The following is a 20,029-nucleotide window of genomic DNA, read 5'->3' as shown; positions in this document are numbered from 1 at the left end:
TAAATATAAAGATAAGAGAATTCATGTATTTCATAGGTGTGTATCTTCTTATTTATCGCCTACAAGTTTCAATAGCTTTATATCATCTCGATTTTCAGAGAAAAGAGTAAGTAGGAAGGTTGATATTACATAGCCAGTTACTGACACATTTAACTCAGCATTGTCCAACTTTGGAACAGAATGGCAAGTTCACAAAGATGGGGCAGATGTATTACATAAATGAATCAAAGCATATGGGTATGAGAAAAATAACAACACAAGTCTGATGAATGGCAGTTGACACTTAGCCTAGATGCCGACAAAAAAATAAAGACTACTAGCTCTGTGGCAAACTCTTTTGGAGAGTCTTATAGGCCCCAATAATCCTAATTTTCTGAGTTTTCAGTAGAAGCCAGAAATAAGTATTTTTCATTTGGAAACTTAGCTTGCACATGTTGGTTGCTATTTTAAATAAAAACAAAATAAAATTCAGTGTGCAGATCCACATGCTAAGTCTGAAATGAAACAGGTCTATAGGCCCCAGCTGTTCTCTGGGCTGCCAGTTGCAATCTGTAATAGTCTGGGTTCTTTGAAGTTTTTAAGCCTTTCTGTTTCTCAGTGCCCAGGTTAATGCCTTCCTTTCATGTGTGCACTACTTAAAGAAGGAAATGAAGAATGCACCAGAATGGATGTGCTTTATTTACTGCTTTTATGAGTTTTCCCATTTTAGATGCAATGTACCAAAAGGTTCCTAGAAATGGAGTTTTTTGAAACGCTGAATTATTTTATCCGCATTTATAAGCAACAGGACCATGTCTGACATTATATTGATGTACGGGTCAAGGTATTCTTAAATGCTAGTTCATTAAGCATGACTTTCCCTCTCCCATTCTTCTGTATTACAGCTTTCACTTTCAGAAGAACAGAATGAAGTAATGAAAAATGGCTGTGAATCTAAAGAGCTGGTCTACCTCGTGCAGATTGCTTGTCAGGTAATTTTGTGTTCTCCATTTCACATAAAGTTAATAAGAATTATTTTGAGTTTTTAATTTCCTTTATACAGTATCTTTCTCAAATTGCCATGGAAACTTACATAATATTGACGTGAAATTGAGCAGGCATTGTGGTGTAGCAGGTTTGCATGCTGCTTGGGATGCCCACCTGCCATATTGGAGCGCTAGTTCGAGTCCAAGCTGCTCTTCTTCCTATCCAGCTCCCTGCTAATGCATCTGGGAGGGCAATACATGATACCCCTAGTACTTTGGTAACTGCCACCCATGGGAGACCCTGATGGAGTTCTAATGACTCCTGGCCTTAGCCTAGACCACCCTAGGCTGTAAAAGCCATTTGGAAATGACCAGTGGATTGAAAATACCTTTCTTTCAGTCTCTCCCTCTTTCTGTGTCACTCTACCTTTCAAATAAACAAATCCTTAAAAATAAAAAATCAAACAAAGGGGGTGCGCTTGAAACAGCAGTTAAATTGCTATTTGGGACACCTGCATCTCATTGCCTGGTGTGAGTCCTGACTAAGCTTCTGATCCAGCCTACTCAGCTTCTGATGCAGCTTCCTGTGGTTACATACCCACAGAGGCTACAAATGTCGACTCAAGTACTTGGATTCTTGCCACCATGTGAGTGAACCTGGATTGAGTTTCGGCTCTTGATTTCAGCCTGGCCCAGCTCTAGCTGTTGCAGGCTTTTGGGATAAGAACTAGCAGGTGCAAGATCTCTCTCCATCTATTTCTTTCCTTCTGTCTCTCTGCCTTTCAAATAAAATAAAAATAAGTACATTTTAAAATTTTTAAGAAAATGAATGGCATCATTTTAAAAGGAAATAGGCTATTTCAGAAAGTTTTTGAAAATGGAATTAAAAGATGTGTATTTTGATAAAAAATTTTTTGATATCTATTTTTTCACAATATATATTTTACATTAACTTTATGAAGACTTCTCATAAACAACTTCAAAAATTTTACAGTTTCGAAAAATTTAAGTTAGGGCTGCAGTTAGGTTAGGGCTGGAACAAATAGCTTTTGATTCCCTTTTCCACAAACTTTCTGAAGTATCCTCAATCTGTTCATACACTCTGGGTGGAATGTGTGGTTTAGCATCGCCACTACTCTGCATTTTCCCTAAGGCTTTGAGCACTTAGGAATAAGCAACAGTGGCTCTACTAATGGATATCTTACTTTATCTCCTCTGTGTTAACATTTCTACATGCACTCAGAGATGACATGATCAATTTAGTCACACTAGTTTTGCAGTTACTGATTTACAACCTTAAGTGAGAATACTTCTTTAAGAGTAAAAGAAAGGTATAATTTATTGGTCATTAGGTTACATGCAATGGCAGTTGATCATGCACAAAAAACAGTGAACTAAGTTTTCTCTGCCTCAGATGCTCACTCATATTTTCTGACCAATAAAATGTGTGTGTGTTTGAAGTTTGCTGTTTCTTGATTAGAACTTTTTGAGGGTAATTTTATGACTTGCTCCTAATGAGATTTTTAAATATGTCAGCTGTAGTATTACATCCTCCATCATATAAGCACTTCGTGTAATTCTTTATTTATTTTACATTCATTGAGCCTTCTTCCTGTTAGTGAATTAGTCATTGTGAAATGAGTGTTTTGGAGGAAATCTTTCTTCTATACACAGTTTTTTGTTTTCTTTGAGAGAAAGTAAGATTCACAACATTTATGATTTTTCTCAAAAAATATTAATCATGTACATGAAGTTAAAATTAAATAATCTAAAAAGTTTTAATGCTTATATCATAAAGGAAATACTTAAGTTCTCAGGTTTGTTGATGCTGAGGGAGCTGTTTCCAGATTAAGTGCTTTTATTTTTAGGTGTCAGTATATGGGATTGGAAATCAAATTTTACTTGTATTAAATAAGATGGCCTAAGTCACATAGCGTTCGTGTCTTTTAACACATATTATTTATATGTTTTATTCTGTCATAGTTTCTTTGAGGAAGTAGGCTGCTTTAAATCACTAAGTTTCATGTAATATTTTGTAAAAATGCTTCTGAAGGTGAGTTTATTTTTGGCGGTACTATCAAGAACTTTTTTTGATCAGCTGTTACTAATAATGAATACAAGTGTATCTTGTTTATCTAGAGTACAGGGTTGGGTTGTCAGGAGTGAATTCACCAGTCCCTCTACAACCTAACTTATTCTACCATGCTCCTCCCTGCCTGCCTTCAGCACAGGCTTAACTCCCTTAAGCCCAGAGACCTGTTGGGATCTGCACCCCCAAAACTTGTTACCAGTATGACAGGCAATCTAGACTTCACAGAGACAACACTGATGGGGTGTCCTTTAAGAGAGCAGTGGTTCCAAAAAGGTTCTTTCTCTAGATTGTGTATCTTCAGATTGATCATTCTGCGATTTTCGTTTCATTTCCTGAAAGCCAGGGTCAGCTTGTGAAATGTTGTTAAACAACGTGCTAAATGTGAAATGTCAACCCTCACTCTAAACTTTCCTTTTTCAGAGCATCAAATGAAGACTTTATTGGGTTTTATGGTGGCTTTCTGATTCTGATAGTCCACTGAAAAGCAAAGTTGAAAGTTGTTATATACTGTTCATGATTGTCTGCCCATATCCTATCTGAAATACCATGATTGTTTATGAAAAGAATCCTTGATAAAGCTAAATACAGTTTGGCTTGGAAAAAACCATTAATTTATATATATTCTGTATACCATCCAAGAATGAGAATATTTTTATTCCTGTGGGCAAAATATTAAAATATCTATGCTTTTTTCAAAATGAACTTCAAAAGATAAGCGTGGTGTTTATATAGCATGTATTGGAATGTTAGTTATTTGTACCTCATGTATTAGTGACCTAGGTAGGTTATTATCTACTTGTAAATATCTTGTTAAGCTAATTAAAAAATCCAGACTACTCAACATACTACTTACTGCATCAAAGTAGTAATTTACTGTATTGTAATAATGCCATTGAACCTCTTCTCTGTTTCACTGTAAGTAATGTTTGATGGATTCCCACGGCTAACCATATGTCACCAGAAGTCATATTAAACTGGAATAATTTTTTATAACTAAGACTCATAATCAAACCCTCTAATTATGTAAACGAGGAAACTGAGGCTCACCTTACTGAGGTGGCTGTCCTAAGCTACATGGATTCTTAGTAGCAGGATCCACTAAGGACGTTAGCTTCCTAGCTCCCAGCTTTTTCTACATCTCCTTGGATTTTTCAGTTTAGAACAGAGTTAAGAAATTGCTTAGTCTTCAGATAAGGTCATCATTGTATACTTCACACTGATGTAGTGTGTTCCAGAAGCTATTCAATGATTTCTATTTTTTATTTATTTTTATTTTTTTAAATTTATTTTTATTTATTTTATTTTTCTTTTTATTTGAAGATAGAATTAGACAGTGAGAGAAAGAGACAGAGAGAAAGGTCTTCCTTCCATTGGTTCACCCCCGAAATGGCCGCTATGGCTGGAGCTACACCGTTCCGAAACCAGGAGCCAGGTGCTTCCTCCTGGTCTCCCATGCGGGTGCAGGGCCCAAGCACATCCTCCACTGCCTTCCCGCAGGTGGAGGATTAACCAAGTGAGCTATGACGCCGGCTCTGATTTCTATTTTTTAAATAATTTGCACCTGAAGTTGTTTATTTAATAAAAAAGTTTAGGTTCTTCCTTTTTAACCCCCTCTTCTCTTATTCTCTTAACTTAGAACTGGCAAATGGCTATCATCTTTTTCCTTTTTGGCAAATGGTACTAATTTCTTCAGGTCTTATTTTGAACCTTTTCATTGTGGCTGTGCCTGCTTTTTAAATATTTTATTCCTTTTTAAATAACCCAAACATGTAAACCATTGTGTTCCATGAATAGATACAAATCTGGCAGGTATTTCTTGATCATGTGTATGTATAGTACACAGATATTGTGACAAGTAGTATGTAATTTAGTTCCGACGACAGCTTTGTGAGACCAGTAGCCTTGTTTTCTTCTTAGAGAGGGCAAAGCAAAGACTCAAGAAAGTACATAACTTTCCAACGTCATAAAATTAAAGGACCAGGAGTTTAACCCATCCTACTATTGTACCATTTTCTAATATGATTTGGTTGGCTGCCCTAAAATTGCATGTATATTCCAAGTGTTAATAAAGAATTATGTAAATTCACTGAAACTGACCATCTAGTTTCTTTGTTTAATTACAGTGGACAAGGGCCTTATATAACATTCATATCTATATCTATGTAATCTAATAAATTAATCTTCCTATATACATTTAAATGAACTTTACAGGGAGAACATTTGAGGTAGTGGTTAAGATGCTACTTGGGATGCCTGCATCCCGTGTAGGAGTGCCTGGATTTGAGGCCTAGCTCTGCTTCAGATTCCAGCTTCCTGCTAATGTGCACCCTGAGTGGCAGCAGATCTTAGGTCTCTGCCACCCACATGGGAGACGCAGATTGAGTTCCTGGCTCCTAGCATCAGCCTGGCACACCCCAGCTGTTGTGTGCATTTGGGAAGTGAACCGGTGGATGGAGGAGAGTCATATTCTCATTCTTTCTCTCTCTCTCAAATAAAAAGAAAATAAATTAAAATTAAAATTAAACCTTATAATTTGGAGGCCCTGAGGAAGGATAGTCAAGGCCAACTGAGTGCAGTCCCAGGGTAATAGATGTAGTCTTAGTAATAGTGAAATACTTCACAGCTGACATAGCATGGGCCCAAAACAGTGAGAACAGATGCTAATCATACATATTTCATGTAGCCTTGTTGGTGTGTTTCAGCTGAATGGTGTCCATGGATAACAGCACTCTCAGATACCTTGAAGATTAGATCCGTAACGCCCTGTTGGATCCCTCGGTTCTTTCTTGCACACTATTCGTGCTTAGAGTATGTTATCTTAACTGATATTCCTTCCCTTATCTTTTTGTTCTGTTCTCCAAGTAAACAAACTAACAAAATATGTGTTATAGAGAACAAACAGATCAGCTTCTGTGGATGAAGAAATGCTGTCTCCAATTTGTTTCTGAAGTTGATCAGTCCCTCAGCCTACTGCTTTTTCCTCTGCAAATCACATACATCTCAAAAATCTTAATGTAAAATCATTGAAAATTGACAAAAATCCTAGGAAATTCAGGAATATGTCATGATAGATATAGAAAGAAAACTTTACTGTTTCCAGATGCTGAATATTTAGTGATCTAAAAGTGAAGAAAATTAGATAAACCCTGATTGATTATGGAGCACAACTGCATAGAATAAACATTTGTGAGTATAATGTCAAGGGCGTCGAATCCTTAAACCAGGTTGTGTGTTGCTTTATTCTTTGGCAAATAAGTAAGCATCAGCTACTCTTTAAAAACATTGTTTTTCAAACTTCCATCTTATTTGAAAGGAGTTGGATAGAGAGAAAGAGGAAGAGGAAGAGATCTTCCATCTACTGGAACATTCCTTCAAATGCCCAAAACAGCTGGTGATGAGCTGAGCCAAACCCAGGAGCCCAGAGCTATGTTATTGTTGGGTGATGCAAGCAGTATCTTAACTGCTGTGCTGAATGCCCGCTCCTAAGTATTAATTTTAAAATGACTAATTTAAACGTAACTGCTATGGGAATTGATTTTAACATGTATCCTAGTGAAAATCCTGTTTGATCTTTTCCTTCCATAAGTACAGTTTTGTGGTATAACTATTGCTTAGTAAAACAATTAATATTTTATCATCTCATTGTCAGCTCTAGAGTAGTTGATATTAATGATTCCTACTGAAGTCGGAGAGTATGAAGTCATATTAACTATTTTTTGATACAGGATCATTTAATCATTTATTTTTTCTAAAGATCAAGAATTGTATATATATTTATAGTCATCTGAAGTCACATTCAGGTTATGGGAGGTGGGGTAAACAGTTGGTTTCAGGGTTATGCTTCCCTGCCTCAAAGCATCTCCTGTTCTCTTATGTTCCCATGCTTGAAATTCCACCAGAAACACACTCCATGGTATTCAGTGTCTCCTCCTCTACTCAGTCCCTTTAGAAAATGTGGTTGCTATGGGAGTGGGGGTGAATGCTAATGCTGGTAGAGCATCTGTGTACCGACAGAGTATCTAGGCAGATTGCCAGCATTCGGTTTAACTCTCCGGATGCTTCTGCGAATCAACAGCATTGTCATTCCCATTTCACTGTAGCTGCTGTGTAAGACTGGGAGTAACGTGAAAGGTTCTGCATTTAAGAAAGGGTGAAGCCGAGATTCAAATCAGGTCTCTTTTTTTGTTCTCTTTTGTTCATATATAAGTGTACTTCAAAAAGTTCATAGAAAAAATGCAATTAAGAGATAAGTTTAGAGGCCAATGTTGTGGTACAGTGGGTTAAGTCACTGCCTGCGACAGTGGCATCCTAAATGGGCACTGGGTTTGAGTCTCCACAGCTTCACTTCTGATCCAGCTCCCTTCTGATGTCCCTGGGCAAGCAGAAGGTGGCTGAACTACTTGGGCCCGCTGTTACCCATGTAGGAGACCTGGGTCAAGTTCCTGGCTCTTGGCTTTGGCCTTGCCCAGCCTTGGCCATCGTGGCTGTTTGGGGAGTTGAGCCAGTGTATGGATGCTTTTTCTCTCTCTCTTTTTCTCTCTCTCTTCCCCCTTTCTCCCTCTGCATTTCAAATAAAATGAATCTTAAAAAAAATGTGAAAACAAAAGAAAGGTAGGTTTCAAGGCGGGTGTTTGCCCTGTTGGGTAGCATGCTGCTTGGGACACCCACATCTCCTGTGATGCCTAGGTTTAGTCCCGGATCCGTTCCCAATTCCAGCTTTCTGCTAGAGTGCTTCCTGGAGACAGCAGATGATGTCTCAAGTGCTTGTGTGCCTGCCACCCATGTCGTAGACCTGGACTAAGTTCCCAGCTCCTGACTTTGGCATGGCCTAGCCCCAGCTTTTGTAGACATTTGGAGAGTGAACCAGCCAATGAGAGCTCTCTGTCTCCATCTTTCAAATGAATAAAAATCTTAAACAATACATTTATTTTGTTACAGAAAAATATTGAAATCCATGTACATGAGAGGACTTCAAAGAGTTCTTGTAGCAGAGAAATAAGCATTATTTTATTTTCCATGAATTTTTTAGTACTCTTTTTATTTAAAGAGATAATTGTTCATCAATTCTTTTTCAGATAACCTCCCTATGATAAAGGAACTTATAAAGACATGTAGAATTGTGGAACCCACAGTAACTCATCGTTATAACCCAAAGTCCATAGTTTACATTACGATGTACCCTTGGGGTTATATATGCCATGAGTTTAGACAAATGAATGTGACATGTCCAATGTTGTGATGATATACAGAGTAGTATTACTGCTTTAAAAATCCTCTGTGCTTTGCCTTTATCCCCCACCCTACCGTTAACCCCTTCCAGAACACTAACATTTTTATATATTCATGGTTTTGCTTTTTCTAGAATGTTATATCATTGGAATCATATAGTATGTAGTCTTTTCAGATTTTTTTTTTACTTAGTAATCTGCATTTAATTTCTTCCATGTCTTTTCACCCTCAGTAGCTGTTTTTTTTCTTTCCTTTTCCTTATCCTTTCCTGATATATTTATTTATTTATTTGAGAGAGGAGAGGCAGAGAGGAATAGAGAACAAGAGAGCTTCCATCTGCTGGTTCACTCCCCAGGTGGCTGCAATGGCCAGCACTAAGCCATGCTGAAGCCTGTTGGCCATTAGCAGGGAGCTGGATCAGAAGTGGAGCAGCCGAGATACAAACTGGTGCCTGTTTGGGATCTCGTCATCACAGGAAGTGGCTTTAACCACTACACCACAACACTGGCCCCATCAGCAGCTCATTTCTTTCTACAATGATCAATATTCCATGGTATGGTGTATCACAATTTATTCATCCATTCACCTGCTTTAGGACGCCTTGGTCACTTCCAGCTTTTGGTAATTTTCAATGAGGCTGTTGTAAACTTTTCCGTATATAGGATTTTGTTCATTTCATTTTCAGTTCCTTTTGGTAAATATCAAGGAATGCACTTGCTTGATTGCATTAAGCATATGCTTAGTTTTGTAGAAAGCGTCAACCTGGCGGCTGGGATTTTGGCACTGTGGGTTAAGCTCCTGCCTGCAATGCTAGCAACCCATATAAGTGCTGATTTGAGTTTCAAGTCCAAGCTGCTCCACTGCTGATTCAGTTTCCTACTAATGCACCTGGGAAAGCAGTAGAAGACGGCTTAAGTGCATGGGCCCTTGCACATACATGGGGGACCTGCATGGAACTCCAGGCTCCTTGCTTTGGCCTGCCACTAGGTGTGCTCCTTTGTCCATAAGCTTTGATAGCTATTTATGAGTCTGCTACCACACAGGGCAGGCAGCCTTGAGGAGACAGGAAACATGACCTGATTCATCACCATAGCACAGAGTCCACTGTATGTTAGGGTTGACACACATTTGTAGCCTAGATGGTTGAAAAAATACATACGCACTTATCTATTTATTTATTTTATTTTATTTTATTTTATTGACAGGCAGAGTGGACAGTGAGAGAGAGACAGAGAGAAAGGTCTTCCTTTTGCCGTTGGTTCACCCTCCAATGGCCGCCACGGCCGGTGCGCTGCGGCCGGTGCACTGCGCTGATCCGATGGCAGGAGCCAGGTGCTTCTCCTGGTCTCCCATGGGGTGCAGGGCCCAAGCACTTGGGCCATCCTCCACTGCCTTCCCGGGCCACAGCAGAGAGCTGGCCTGGAAGAGGGGCAACCGGGACAGGATCGGTGCCCTGACCGGGACTAGAACCCAGTGTGCCGGCGCCGCAAGGCGGAGGATTAGCCTAGTGAGCCACGGTGCTGGACACAAAGACCTCTTAAAACTTAATAGCAACAGGCTCCTCTTAAAACTTAATAGCAACAGGCTGGCGCCAACCAGGGCTAGAACCTGCGGTGCTAGGGCCACAGGCGGAGGATTAACCAAGTGAGCCACGGCACCAGCTGCAAGGGGATCTTGCACATGTCCTAAGCTACGTTGCTTCCTGGGATCTTCACTTGCAAGGAGACACCCTGATAGTCCTGGTCAGGGCGCCGGATTCTGTCCCGTTGCCCCTCTTCCAGGCCAGCTCTCTGCTGTGGCCAGGGAGTGCAGTGGAGGATGGCCCAAGTGCTTGGGCCCTGCACCCCATGGGAGACCAGGAGAAGCACCTGGCTCCTGCCTTCGGATCAGTGCGGTGCGCAGGCCGCAGCGCGCTGGCCGTGGCGGCCATTGGAGGGTGAACCAACGGCAAAGGAAGACCTTTCTCTCTGTCTCTCTCTCTCACTGTCCACTCTGCCTGTCAAAAAATTAAAAAAAAAAAAAAAGAGGTCTTTGTATATTACAGGTATTTTTTAATTAGATGTATCTTGTAAATATTTCCTTCTAATCTATGGCTTATTTTCTCATTTTCTTGACATTATTATTTACAGAACAGAAATTTTAGATTTTAAAGAAGCACAGCTTATCAGTCACTTATTCAGTAAATTGTGCATTTCGTGTTGTATTTAAAAATCATTGCCATAACCAAAGTCACCCAAATTTTCTCCTTTGTTACCTTTTAGGAGTTTTGCGGTTTTTGTTTTGTATTAGGTGTGTGATTCATTCTAATTTAATTCTCGTGAAGGATGTAAGTTCTGTGTCTAGATTTAGTTCTCTGCAAGTTGATGTCTAGTTGTTCCAAACCATTTTAAAGACTCTCTGTTCTCCAGTGTATTGCCATTTTTTCTTTGTCAAAGATTAATTGACTTTATGTGGATCTCTTTTCTATTCTTTTGCCAGTTCCATGGTGTCTTGATTACTATAGCTTTATAGTTAAGTCTTGAATTTGGGTGGTATCAGTTCTCTGAATTGGTTTCTCTTTCAATATTGTGTTGCTATTCTGGATCTTTTACTTCTCTTTTTAAACTTTAGAAACACTTTTTTGATAACAGAAAAGTTGTTAAGATTTTCCTTGGGAGTTAATTGAATCTAAATATCATTGAGAAAAACTGATATCCTGATATATACAGTGTTCTTTTCCATGAACATGGACTATCTGTCCATTTATTCAGGTCTTTGACACCTTTCACCTGAGTTTTGTAATTTTCCTTATGTAGATCTTGGAAATTTTTTATGATGTATGTCATTTTGGTATGCTAGAACAAATACCAATATTTTTCAGTTTCAAATTCCATTTATTTGTTGCTATTATACAGGAGATTGACTTTTGTATGTCATTCTTATATCCTGGAACTTTAGTATAATTGCTAATTAGTTTTAGAAGTTTTTTGGTTAATTCCTTTGAATTTTTTTACATAGATATTTCTGTCATCTGCAAATAAAGACAGTTATATTTCTTTCTAATCTAAACGCCTTTTACACCACGTAACCAAGTTGCAGTCAATAGTGGAGTATGTATATGATGCTGGTTCCATAAATTACATATATAAGATTATAGTGGAGCTGAAAAATTTCTTTCACCTGTTGATACTATAGTTGTCATGACATCTTAGCACAACACATTACTCATGTATTTGTGTTGAAGCTGGTATGAACAGACCTACTGTGGTGCCTGTTATATAAATATATAGCACATACAATTATGCACAGTACATACTACTGATAATGATAATAAACAACTGTACTACTGGTTTATATATTATGTTGTAGTTTTAGAAATTTCTTAAATTTGAGAAACATAGACAGAGAAAAATATCTATCTGGTTCGTTACCCAAGTGCCTGCAACATCCTGGGCTGGGCCAGGCAGAAGCAAGGAATCAGAAACTCAATTCAGGTTTCCCACATGGGTGGCAAGGTACTATAGCCATCACCGCTGCCTCCTAGGGTCTGTATTAACTGGGAGCTGAGTCACAGGCTGGAGCTGGAAATTGAACCAAAGGTACTCTGATGTAGGATGTGGGCATATTATCCACTAAACACCTGCCACTATGTTATACTTGGTATTGTATCTTAGAATGTATTCTACTTATATATAAAAAGAATTTACTGGAGGACAGTGTGCCATATTACACTGGCACCAGCCTCATACATCTCATGTGTGTTACAACTCTTGATGGCATCAAGAGGCCACATTGAATGATTGACTCATACTGTGAGGTTTGTGTAAGTACACTTCGTTCATATAAGAATGGAATTGTTTAACTGCATTTCTCAGATAATTCCCACATGATGAGTGACACATGACTGTACTTTCTTTCCTGAAAATGTTAGCTGGGAATTCCAGGACTGTATTAAAAAGCAATTATAACAGGGGACATCTTGGACTTATTTCTGATCTCAATGGAAAAACAAGCTTATCATCAAATATGAGGTTAAGTAAATGTTTTTTGTAGATATTCTTTTTCAAGTTAGGGAAATTCCCATTTATGTAAAGGTTACTGAAAGTTTTCATCATGAATAGGTACAGGATTTTGTTAAATGGTTTTGTACTTCATTGATATGATAGTGTGACTTTTCTTTAATCTGTTGATGTGATGGACTGCAGTAGTTGATTTTTGAGTGTTGAGCCAACCTTGCATACCTAGGATAAATCTCACCTAATTATGGAGTACAATAGTTTTTATACATTGTTGGATTCAAATTATATTGTTGAGGATTTTTGAATGTCTATTCTGAAAGACACTGGTTTTTTAGTTTTCTTTCATTTTTTTCTGTGTACTTTTGCTATTTGGGTGAGATGAAAAATATTCCTTCTGTTTATGTCTTCTGGAAGAGATTTTAGAGTTGGTATAATTTGTTCCTTGAATGTTTGGTAGACTTTATCAGTGAATCCATCTAGGTTTGTTGCTTTTTTATTTTAGGAAAGATATTCATTATTATTTTAATTTCTTAAATAGATGAAGGCCCATGTAAATTGTCTGTGGGTGTGGGTGGGTGAGTGGGGGAGTTTTGGCAGGTTGTTTCTTTTGGGTTTCCAGATTTGTAGGCATAGAGTTGTTCTGTATCCTTTTATTGTCCATATTATCTGCCATGATGCTCCTCTTTTATTTCTTTCATCTTTTTCTCTTTCTTTTTTTTCAACTTGTCTAGAAATTAATTTTATCAAAGAATAAACTTTGGTTTTATTAATTTTCTCTATTGATTCCCTAAGTTCATGTTCATTGATTTCTGCTCCATTTTTATTGTGTGCCTGATTACTTTAGACTAATTTGCTCTTCTCATTCTAGTTTCCTAAGGTGAAACATAGCTGACTGATTTCAGATCTTTCTTTTCTAACTTAAGCTTTTAATACTATAAATTTCCTTCTAACCCCTGCTTTCACTGTGTATCCCACAAGTTTGGAAAAGTTGTATTTTCATATTTGTTTAGTGATTTGCCTTGATATTATCTTTTGCCAAAATGCATACATATGATTTATTATTTTATCATAGCAAATGTAATTGGTTTCCTTCAGGTATTGTTTTTGAGCTCTGAAAGCTTAAACAAAAGGAGTTTCCAGTGGCTGAGGGTTCTGGCTACGATGTAAATAGCATTGTGCAGACCATTGCAGTGGTTTTGGAAAGGAGTAATCATTGGTTTGATGTGATTACGTCGCTTTGTAAATAGTCACACTGTGTTTACTAATACGGCAAATGTCAGGGAGGGTCTTGCTCTGTGGCCTGGGTACCAACTGAAACTTAGACCGGAGAACAAGCCCAGCTTGTCTGGCTGTTCATCCCAATGCCTTGCCTGGGGGAAAGGAGGAAGCCTTTCCCATCTGGAACCCGGGACCTGCTGAGGCTTGGTGCTAACCCAAAGGAGCAGCTCTTTTACCTTCCTTCACTCCTGCCCTGCAGCACAGCCATTGTGTGCGATTTTCACTGTCACTGGGCAAGGAGGAGGCAAAGGCGATTTCACATGGAGAACATGTGGCAGAGATTAGAAATGAGAACCATATGTCCCAGCCAGGGGAGAATAGTAACCTAGAGATTATAAAGTCAGTACAGGAGCCCCCACCTGGATCAGCTGCAGCGTGCGCTCTCATCACACTCAGGCCTGCCATGGGAGCTGAGCAGAAGCATTTCAAAAGCAAAAAACACCACACTGAAAGACTTCGTCAGGACAAGGCCCTGTGACCCCACAACGTATATGTGCTCATGGGCACGTGAATACCTAAGGCAGGGAATAAGTGTCCCAGGAAGATGCAGTTGGTCATGGCTCACTGCCAGCTCTAGCTGTCACCTAGGTGATGAGAGGTGAGGGGGAAGAATAATGTGCCCCAGGAAGGAGATGCAAGGCAAAGTAGCAGAACAAAATACCATGGACACAGATGAATGCCTTAAAGGAGTTAGCTTTATTTCTCTGCCACAATAAAAATGCAGGAATGCATGAAAATTCCTGTAGCCATTGTCTTTGGCTGCAGTTGCAAGAGCTGTTCAGTGAATCCTCAAGGCTGGTTCTGCTGGGAAAGCTCAGATGGTGTGAGCAGCATAGGGACAGATGGCACATGGAGTTGCAGCACCTTTGGCCTCCACCTTTTATTTCCTGGGAGTTAAAACTCCTTATTTGAACCTCCTCCCCCAAAGACTTGTTGGAAAGAGGCCTAGAGTCAGATCAGGGACTGTGTGTGAATTCTGGCTCCATTCCTAACTTTGTGGCCTTGCATATGTCACTTCTCTGATGCCTGTCCTTGAATATAAGAATCAAATATATAGAAAAGCTTCTGGCACCTTGTGGGTGGTCAGTGCATGGAGAATGGATCTAGACTTGTGGCTTGTGAGGAAAACATGTGTCTGGCGGCTTGTAGGTTTTTATTCTCCAGGCCTTGGTCTTTTAGGGACTCCCTTTATGTCAAGCACAGCAGTTCTGGAAATGGATGGGGCATCAGTGCACAGTCATGCTCTCAGTTGGTTTTTTTCTTAGCAGTCAGACCAGTAAGCTTCTGAACTTATTTCAAAATGTGGACTTTCTTTTCCAAATATCTTTAGTTTCTGTAGGCTATTTTCATGGTTTCTTTCTTGATTCAAGTTGTTTGGGGCTCAAAATTTGGGTGTTCCAGGGTCCTCTAGGTAGTTTGAATTTCAGATCATATTAAGATGAAGGTTTTAAAGTGAGACTGTACTCAGTTTGTTGATAATTGAATTACATGTTAAACTATAACCAAGGGAGCAAGTGTGTAGCCTCGTGGATAGGATATTCACATCCCATATTGGAGTACCTGGGTTTGATTTCTGACTCCAGCTCCTGACTGGGGAAAAAGCAGTGATGGCTCAAGTAGTTGGGTCCTTTCACCTATATAGGAAACCCAGATTATATTCCAGGCTTCCAGTTTTGGGCCCAGCTGATGCAGTCATTTAGAGAGTGAACCAATGGATAGGAACTCTAACCTTACTTCTCTGTCTCTCTGCCTCTGAACTGAGTAAAATAAATATAACTGATGAAGAAGTCATTTGGCCAAATTAATGCTTCATGGTGAAACACAACCTGGGAATTGGGAACCTAGTCCTAGGCCTGTTTCTGCCATTAGCTGGCTGTGACCTTGGCTACCCACTCCACAACACTTTATAAGTTGGGAAAGAGACTGAATTAAATTAGCTGATCTCTTCCAATTCTAAGATTGTTAACTATTTTTTGGCAATAGTTTTGGAGGTCGACAGGGTCTTTTGCCTTGCCAGGAGAGTCCAAAAGTAAGACAGTTTGAAAACTACAGCTTTGTGTTACTGAAGACTAGGTCACCGCCAGGGTGGAAGTCCTGCCATTATTTCTTTCACTGGAGTGGTCCACTTCCCCTTCACATAGTTTACCATACTTCTCTCCCCTGGCCGCAGCTGTGAACCAACCAACGACTGGCAATGTTGAATTTTACCAACGTATTTTTCTTATGTCAGGACAGAGCATTGGGGTCTTTATGGGCCTTGGCAGTCAGTCAAAGTCAGTCAGAGGCACATATAGACAGCTTCTCTCACAATTCAGCTATTTGGGGTCTTTTAAAAGCACCTAGGTTGAGAGATGTTTGTGTATTCCCAGCCAGCTTGGCCTTTCTGCTTCTGCCCCACATAGAAATCTTTCTCTGTATGGTCAGCATGCTAGGCACAGGCTCGAGGGTTTGGGAACAATGCCATGGAAAACTGGGTACCATCCCTCATGGGTCTAGTAGACTTGTGGTTCAGTTTGAACTTAGAAAGCCCACTTTTTCTTGTTGTTAGTGGGAGTTTGATCTAGAGAATCCATTTGCTATTTCTTCTCTTGATGACCTCCCAATGCTCTGGACTGCCTTAGCTATGGGTATTTTTATCTAACTTAACCCCAGCAGCATATTCATGAGATTATGACAGCAGGGTTGTTTATGTAGAAATAAACACAAATATGCATTCACCTAGAGTTTCTTCTGATTATTTAAAATAAAATGCTCAATATGGGGATAAAGAGAGAAGACAACTAAATGAATGGTTACAGAGATGCAGAAATACTGTTTGAGGCACACAGCTAGCATCAAATCAGGGGATCAAACCTATTTATGGTAGCCCTGAAGTTAGTGCTGTTCACCTTAGCTTGCTGCATCCCCGGAGAATGAGAGAATAAGCCTCTATCTAGTCAGGAAATTAAGCGGTGCCATTCTTAGAGTTCTCAATATATTTGTTAGAATCAGACTCAGCTGCCTGTGCCAGAAAATTGGGAACACCGGTGATGGAACTTATTTATCTCATCCTTCAAAGCAGTGTAGAGGCAAGCAGTCCAGGGCTAGCATGTTAGCCCTCTGTGGCAGTTAGGGAGCTGGGCTCTTTGTACCTTTCTATTCTAGCACCCTTGCACAGCAGCTTTCATCCTTAAGGTAACCTCATGGCCCAAGCTAACTGTGGGAGTGCCAGCCACCTTGGACGTGTTCCAGGTCAATGGCAGGACGAATTCTCTTCCCAAAGAGTTAGTTTCCCTAAAAGAGGATTCCAGTTATCCTATACTCTTCTGCAAACATTCTGCTTGCAATAACTTAGTCATACGGTCTGATTAGCCAAGGGGTCTGGAAAATGTAGTCCATTTAAGTTGTAAGCATTGAAGTCTGAATAAAAGCAAAGTCCTCTACCTAATAAAGAGTGTGTCTGGCAGTCAGTAGCCTTTGCTACACTTTAAATAGTTGGATAAGCCCCACCGTGAATGGGTGTGCACTAGCCAGCAAGGCAACACAGCCTCTGTGCCTCCCTCTTCTCTGTGGGAAGCTGGTGTAACAGGGACGTCACAGGTAGCCCTGATGAGTTTGTCTCACCAAAGACTAAACATGTTACCTCAAAGAAAAGGGGGTTTTCAATAGTGCCTCAGCTCACCGAGGATGTGATCCCAAGGGAGAAAGCCCCCCGCCCCCCATCAGCAGCTAACTTTGTAGTTCAATATGAGGAACAATCAGAGCCCTTCTCTTCCTTGGAGATGCATCTTTGGATGAAGGAAGTGGCTTGTTCCTGGTTGGTTGGCTCTTGCTTTTTCACAGCAGGGATATGTGAGGGGAAGGGAATGCCACACACAGGGCTCTGAATGCCAAGTTTTTGGGTTCTAAGAACCACAGACCTTGTCTATCCCTGTTCAGTCTTCTGTGGAGATTCTGCAAACTCTTTAAACCTGCAGAGGCAGAGTCCATAAGCCCGGGGATGAGACCCACCAGCCTCAGTAGGAAGCCCCAGGGTAGATGGAGGAGGGGCCAGAGGACCCAAGAGATGGATGGAACAACAGAACCTCCTGCGTCTTCTCAGGCAAGTCCCAAGAAGGACTCACATCCTGGCTTCTTGCATGAGGTCAGCCCTATAGCCTTCAAAACTGGATGTTACCAGATTTCTGGGCACCAGAACTGGCATCTCTGTTTATACTGTCAGGTTTTACTGCTGATTCTTCCAGCTCTCTTTCTTTTTTTTTTAAGTGAATAAATTGTGACTTCTTTTTCTTCTTTAAAGATTCATTCATTTATTTGAAAGTCAGAGTTATACACACACACACAGAGAGAGAGAGAGAGAGAGAGAGAGAGAGAGAGGTCTTCCATCCGCTGGTTCCCTCCCCAATTGGCCACAATGGCCAGAGCTGCGCCAATCTGAAGCCAGGAGCCAGGAGCCTCCTCTTGTTCTCCCATGCAGGTGTAGCCCAAGCACTTGGGCCATCCTCCACTGCCTTCCCAGGCCACAGCAGAGCGCTGGATCAGAAGTGGAGCATCCGGGTCTCGAACTGGTGCCCATATGGGGTGCCAGCACTGCTGGCAGCAGTTTCACCCAGTATGCCACAGCGCCAGCCCCTGTGATTCATTTCTAAAGATAGATTTGGCTAATTTAACGTGGATGAAAGTTACAAATTAATTTAGTTAATGTTATTTATAGTGAAAATTATTGACTGTGTAATTGGTTATAGCTAGTAGTATCAACAACATAAGTTAAAAGAAAATGAATAAAAGTGTATCTCTATGGAAACATTTGAAAAAACTCATTTTCTTCCTGAACAATATGATCAGGCTCGTATAAAACTCAGCATTATCAATATGTTGGCTTGTTGTCATCACCTTTATACGCTTATCCATAAACATTGTGATTTTTGAAACTAGAAATAAAGAATAAAATAACTTGAAACTGCTAATTTGTCTGCTGCATAATTACTCAATTTTCCGCCAAACATGAGATCAACACAAGCAGATCTCATTTTAGTTAAGATGAGATGATTTCCATTCTTGCTTATGATGCTTATGAAGCAGGTCAAAACCTGCTCCTATTGGTAATGTGAGGAAAGCTGCAGCAGCAACTATGCACTCTGTTTTTTGTTTTTTGTTTTTTTTTAATCAATGGCAGGATATTCTTCCTCTGCAGAAACCCAGCACTTTTCTAGGGGCAGATGCATAGGGCTCATCTGACTGCATGGTCAGACTGCATCCCGCAAAGTTTTCATTCTTTTTTTTTTTCACCTAGAAGCCTTTCATTTAGCGTATACACACTTCCTGCATTTCATATATAATTTAAGAACATAGTGATTCTTCCCACCCTACACATCCTCCTGCCCACACTTCCACTCTTCTTTCTTCTCCCCCTCCTATTCCCATTCTTATTTTTTACAAAGATTATTTTCAATTAACTTTGTACACATAATATTAACCTACACTAATAAAGAGCTCAACAAATAGTGTGTATATATATATATTTATATATACTTACATATATAGTGTGTATATACATATATATGTGTATATATATAAACTGTTGCTTAACAGTCAAGACAAGGGCTGCTGTTCAAAATCATCACATCTCAAAAGTGTCAATTTCATTTCCATAAATTATCTTTTTATTTATTTATTTATTTATTTATTTTTTTAATTTTTGACAGGCAGAGTGGACAGTGAGAGAGAGAGACAGAGAGAAAGGTCTTCCTTTTTGCCGTTGGTTCACCCTCCAATGGCCGCCGCGGCTGGCGCGCTGCGGCCGGCGCACCGCGCTGTTCCGATGGCAGGAGCCAGGTGCTTCTCCTGGTCTCCCATGGGGTGCAGGGCCCAAGCACTTGGGCCATCCTCCACTGCACTCCCGGGCCACAGCAGAGAGCTGGCCTGGAAGAGGGGCAACCGGGACAGGATTGGTGCCCCGACCGGGACTAGAACCCAGTGTGCCGGCGCCGCAAGGCGGAGGATTAGCCTATTGAGCTGCGGCGCCAGCCCATAAATTATCTTTTAGGTACTCTATTAAATACCACAGATCAGGGAGAACATATGATATTTGTCTTTATGGGACTGGCTTATTTCACTAAGTATAATGGTTTCCAGTTGCATCCATTTTGTTGCAAACGACAGGATTGCATTTTTTTTTTACTATTGTGTAATATTTCATGGTATACATATACCATAATTTCTTTTTCCAGTCTTCAGTTGATGGACATCTGGGTTTATTCCATATCTTAGCTCTTGTGAATTGAGCGGCAATAAGCATGGAGGTACAGATCACTCATGCTGATTTCATTTCCTTTTGGTAAATTCTCAGGAGTGGGATGGCTGGGCTGGTCTCCATCACAGGGGAAAGTTTTTTTGTTTTGTTTTGTTTTTTGTTTTTTTAAAGATTTATTTTATTTATTTGAAAGACAGAGTTACAGAGAGAAGTAGAGGGAGAGAGAGAGAGGTCT

At 40.0% G+C, this 20,029-nt stretch overlaps 1 protein-coding gene across 6 annotated transcripts in view; it reads left to right on the top strand.

The window, feature by feature from the left end:
* Positions 1-20,029, top strand: part of ARHGAP32 (Rho GTPase activating protein 32) — a 307,368-nt gene that overhangs the window by 183,457 nt on the left and 103,882 nt on the right. For all 6 annotated transcript variants that reach the window (XM_062197343.1, XM_062197342.1, XM_062197341.1 and 3 more), the window contains one exon: positions 885-971. In XM_062197343.1, the coding sequence (XP_062053327.1) occupies positions 885-971 (87 nt within the window). The remainder of the gene's footprint in view (positions 1-884; positions 972-20,029) is intronic.

Source organism: Lepus europaeus, chromosome 7, assembly GCF_033115175.1.
Source record: "Lepus europaeus isolate LE1 chromosome 7, mLepTim1.pri, whole genome shotgun sequence".
Classification (NCBI taxonomy): Eukaryota; Metazoa; Chordata; class Mammalia; order Lagomorpha; family Leporidae; genus Lepus; species Lepus europaeus.
Note: the sequence above shows the minus strand (reverse complement) of the source record. Positions and strands in the feature narration are given on the sequence as shown.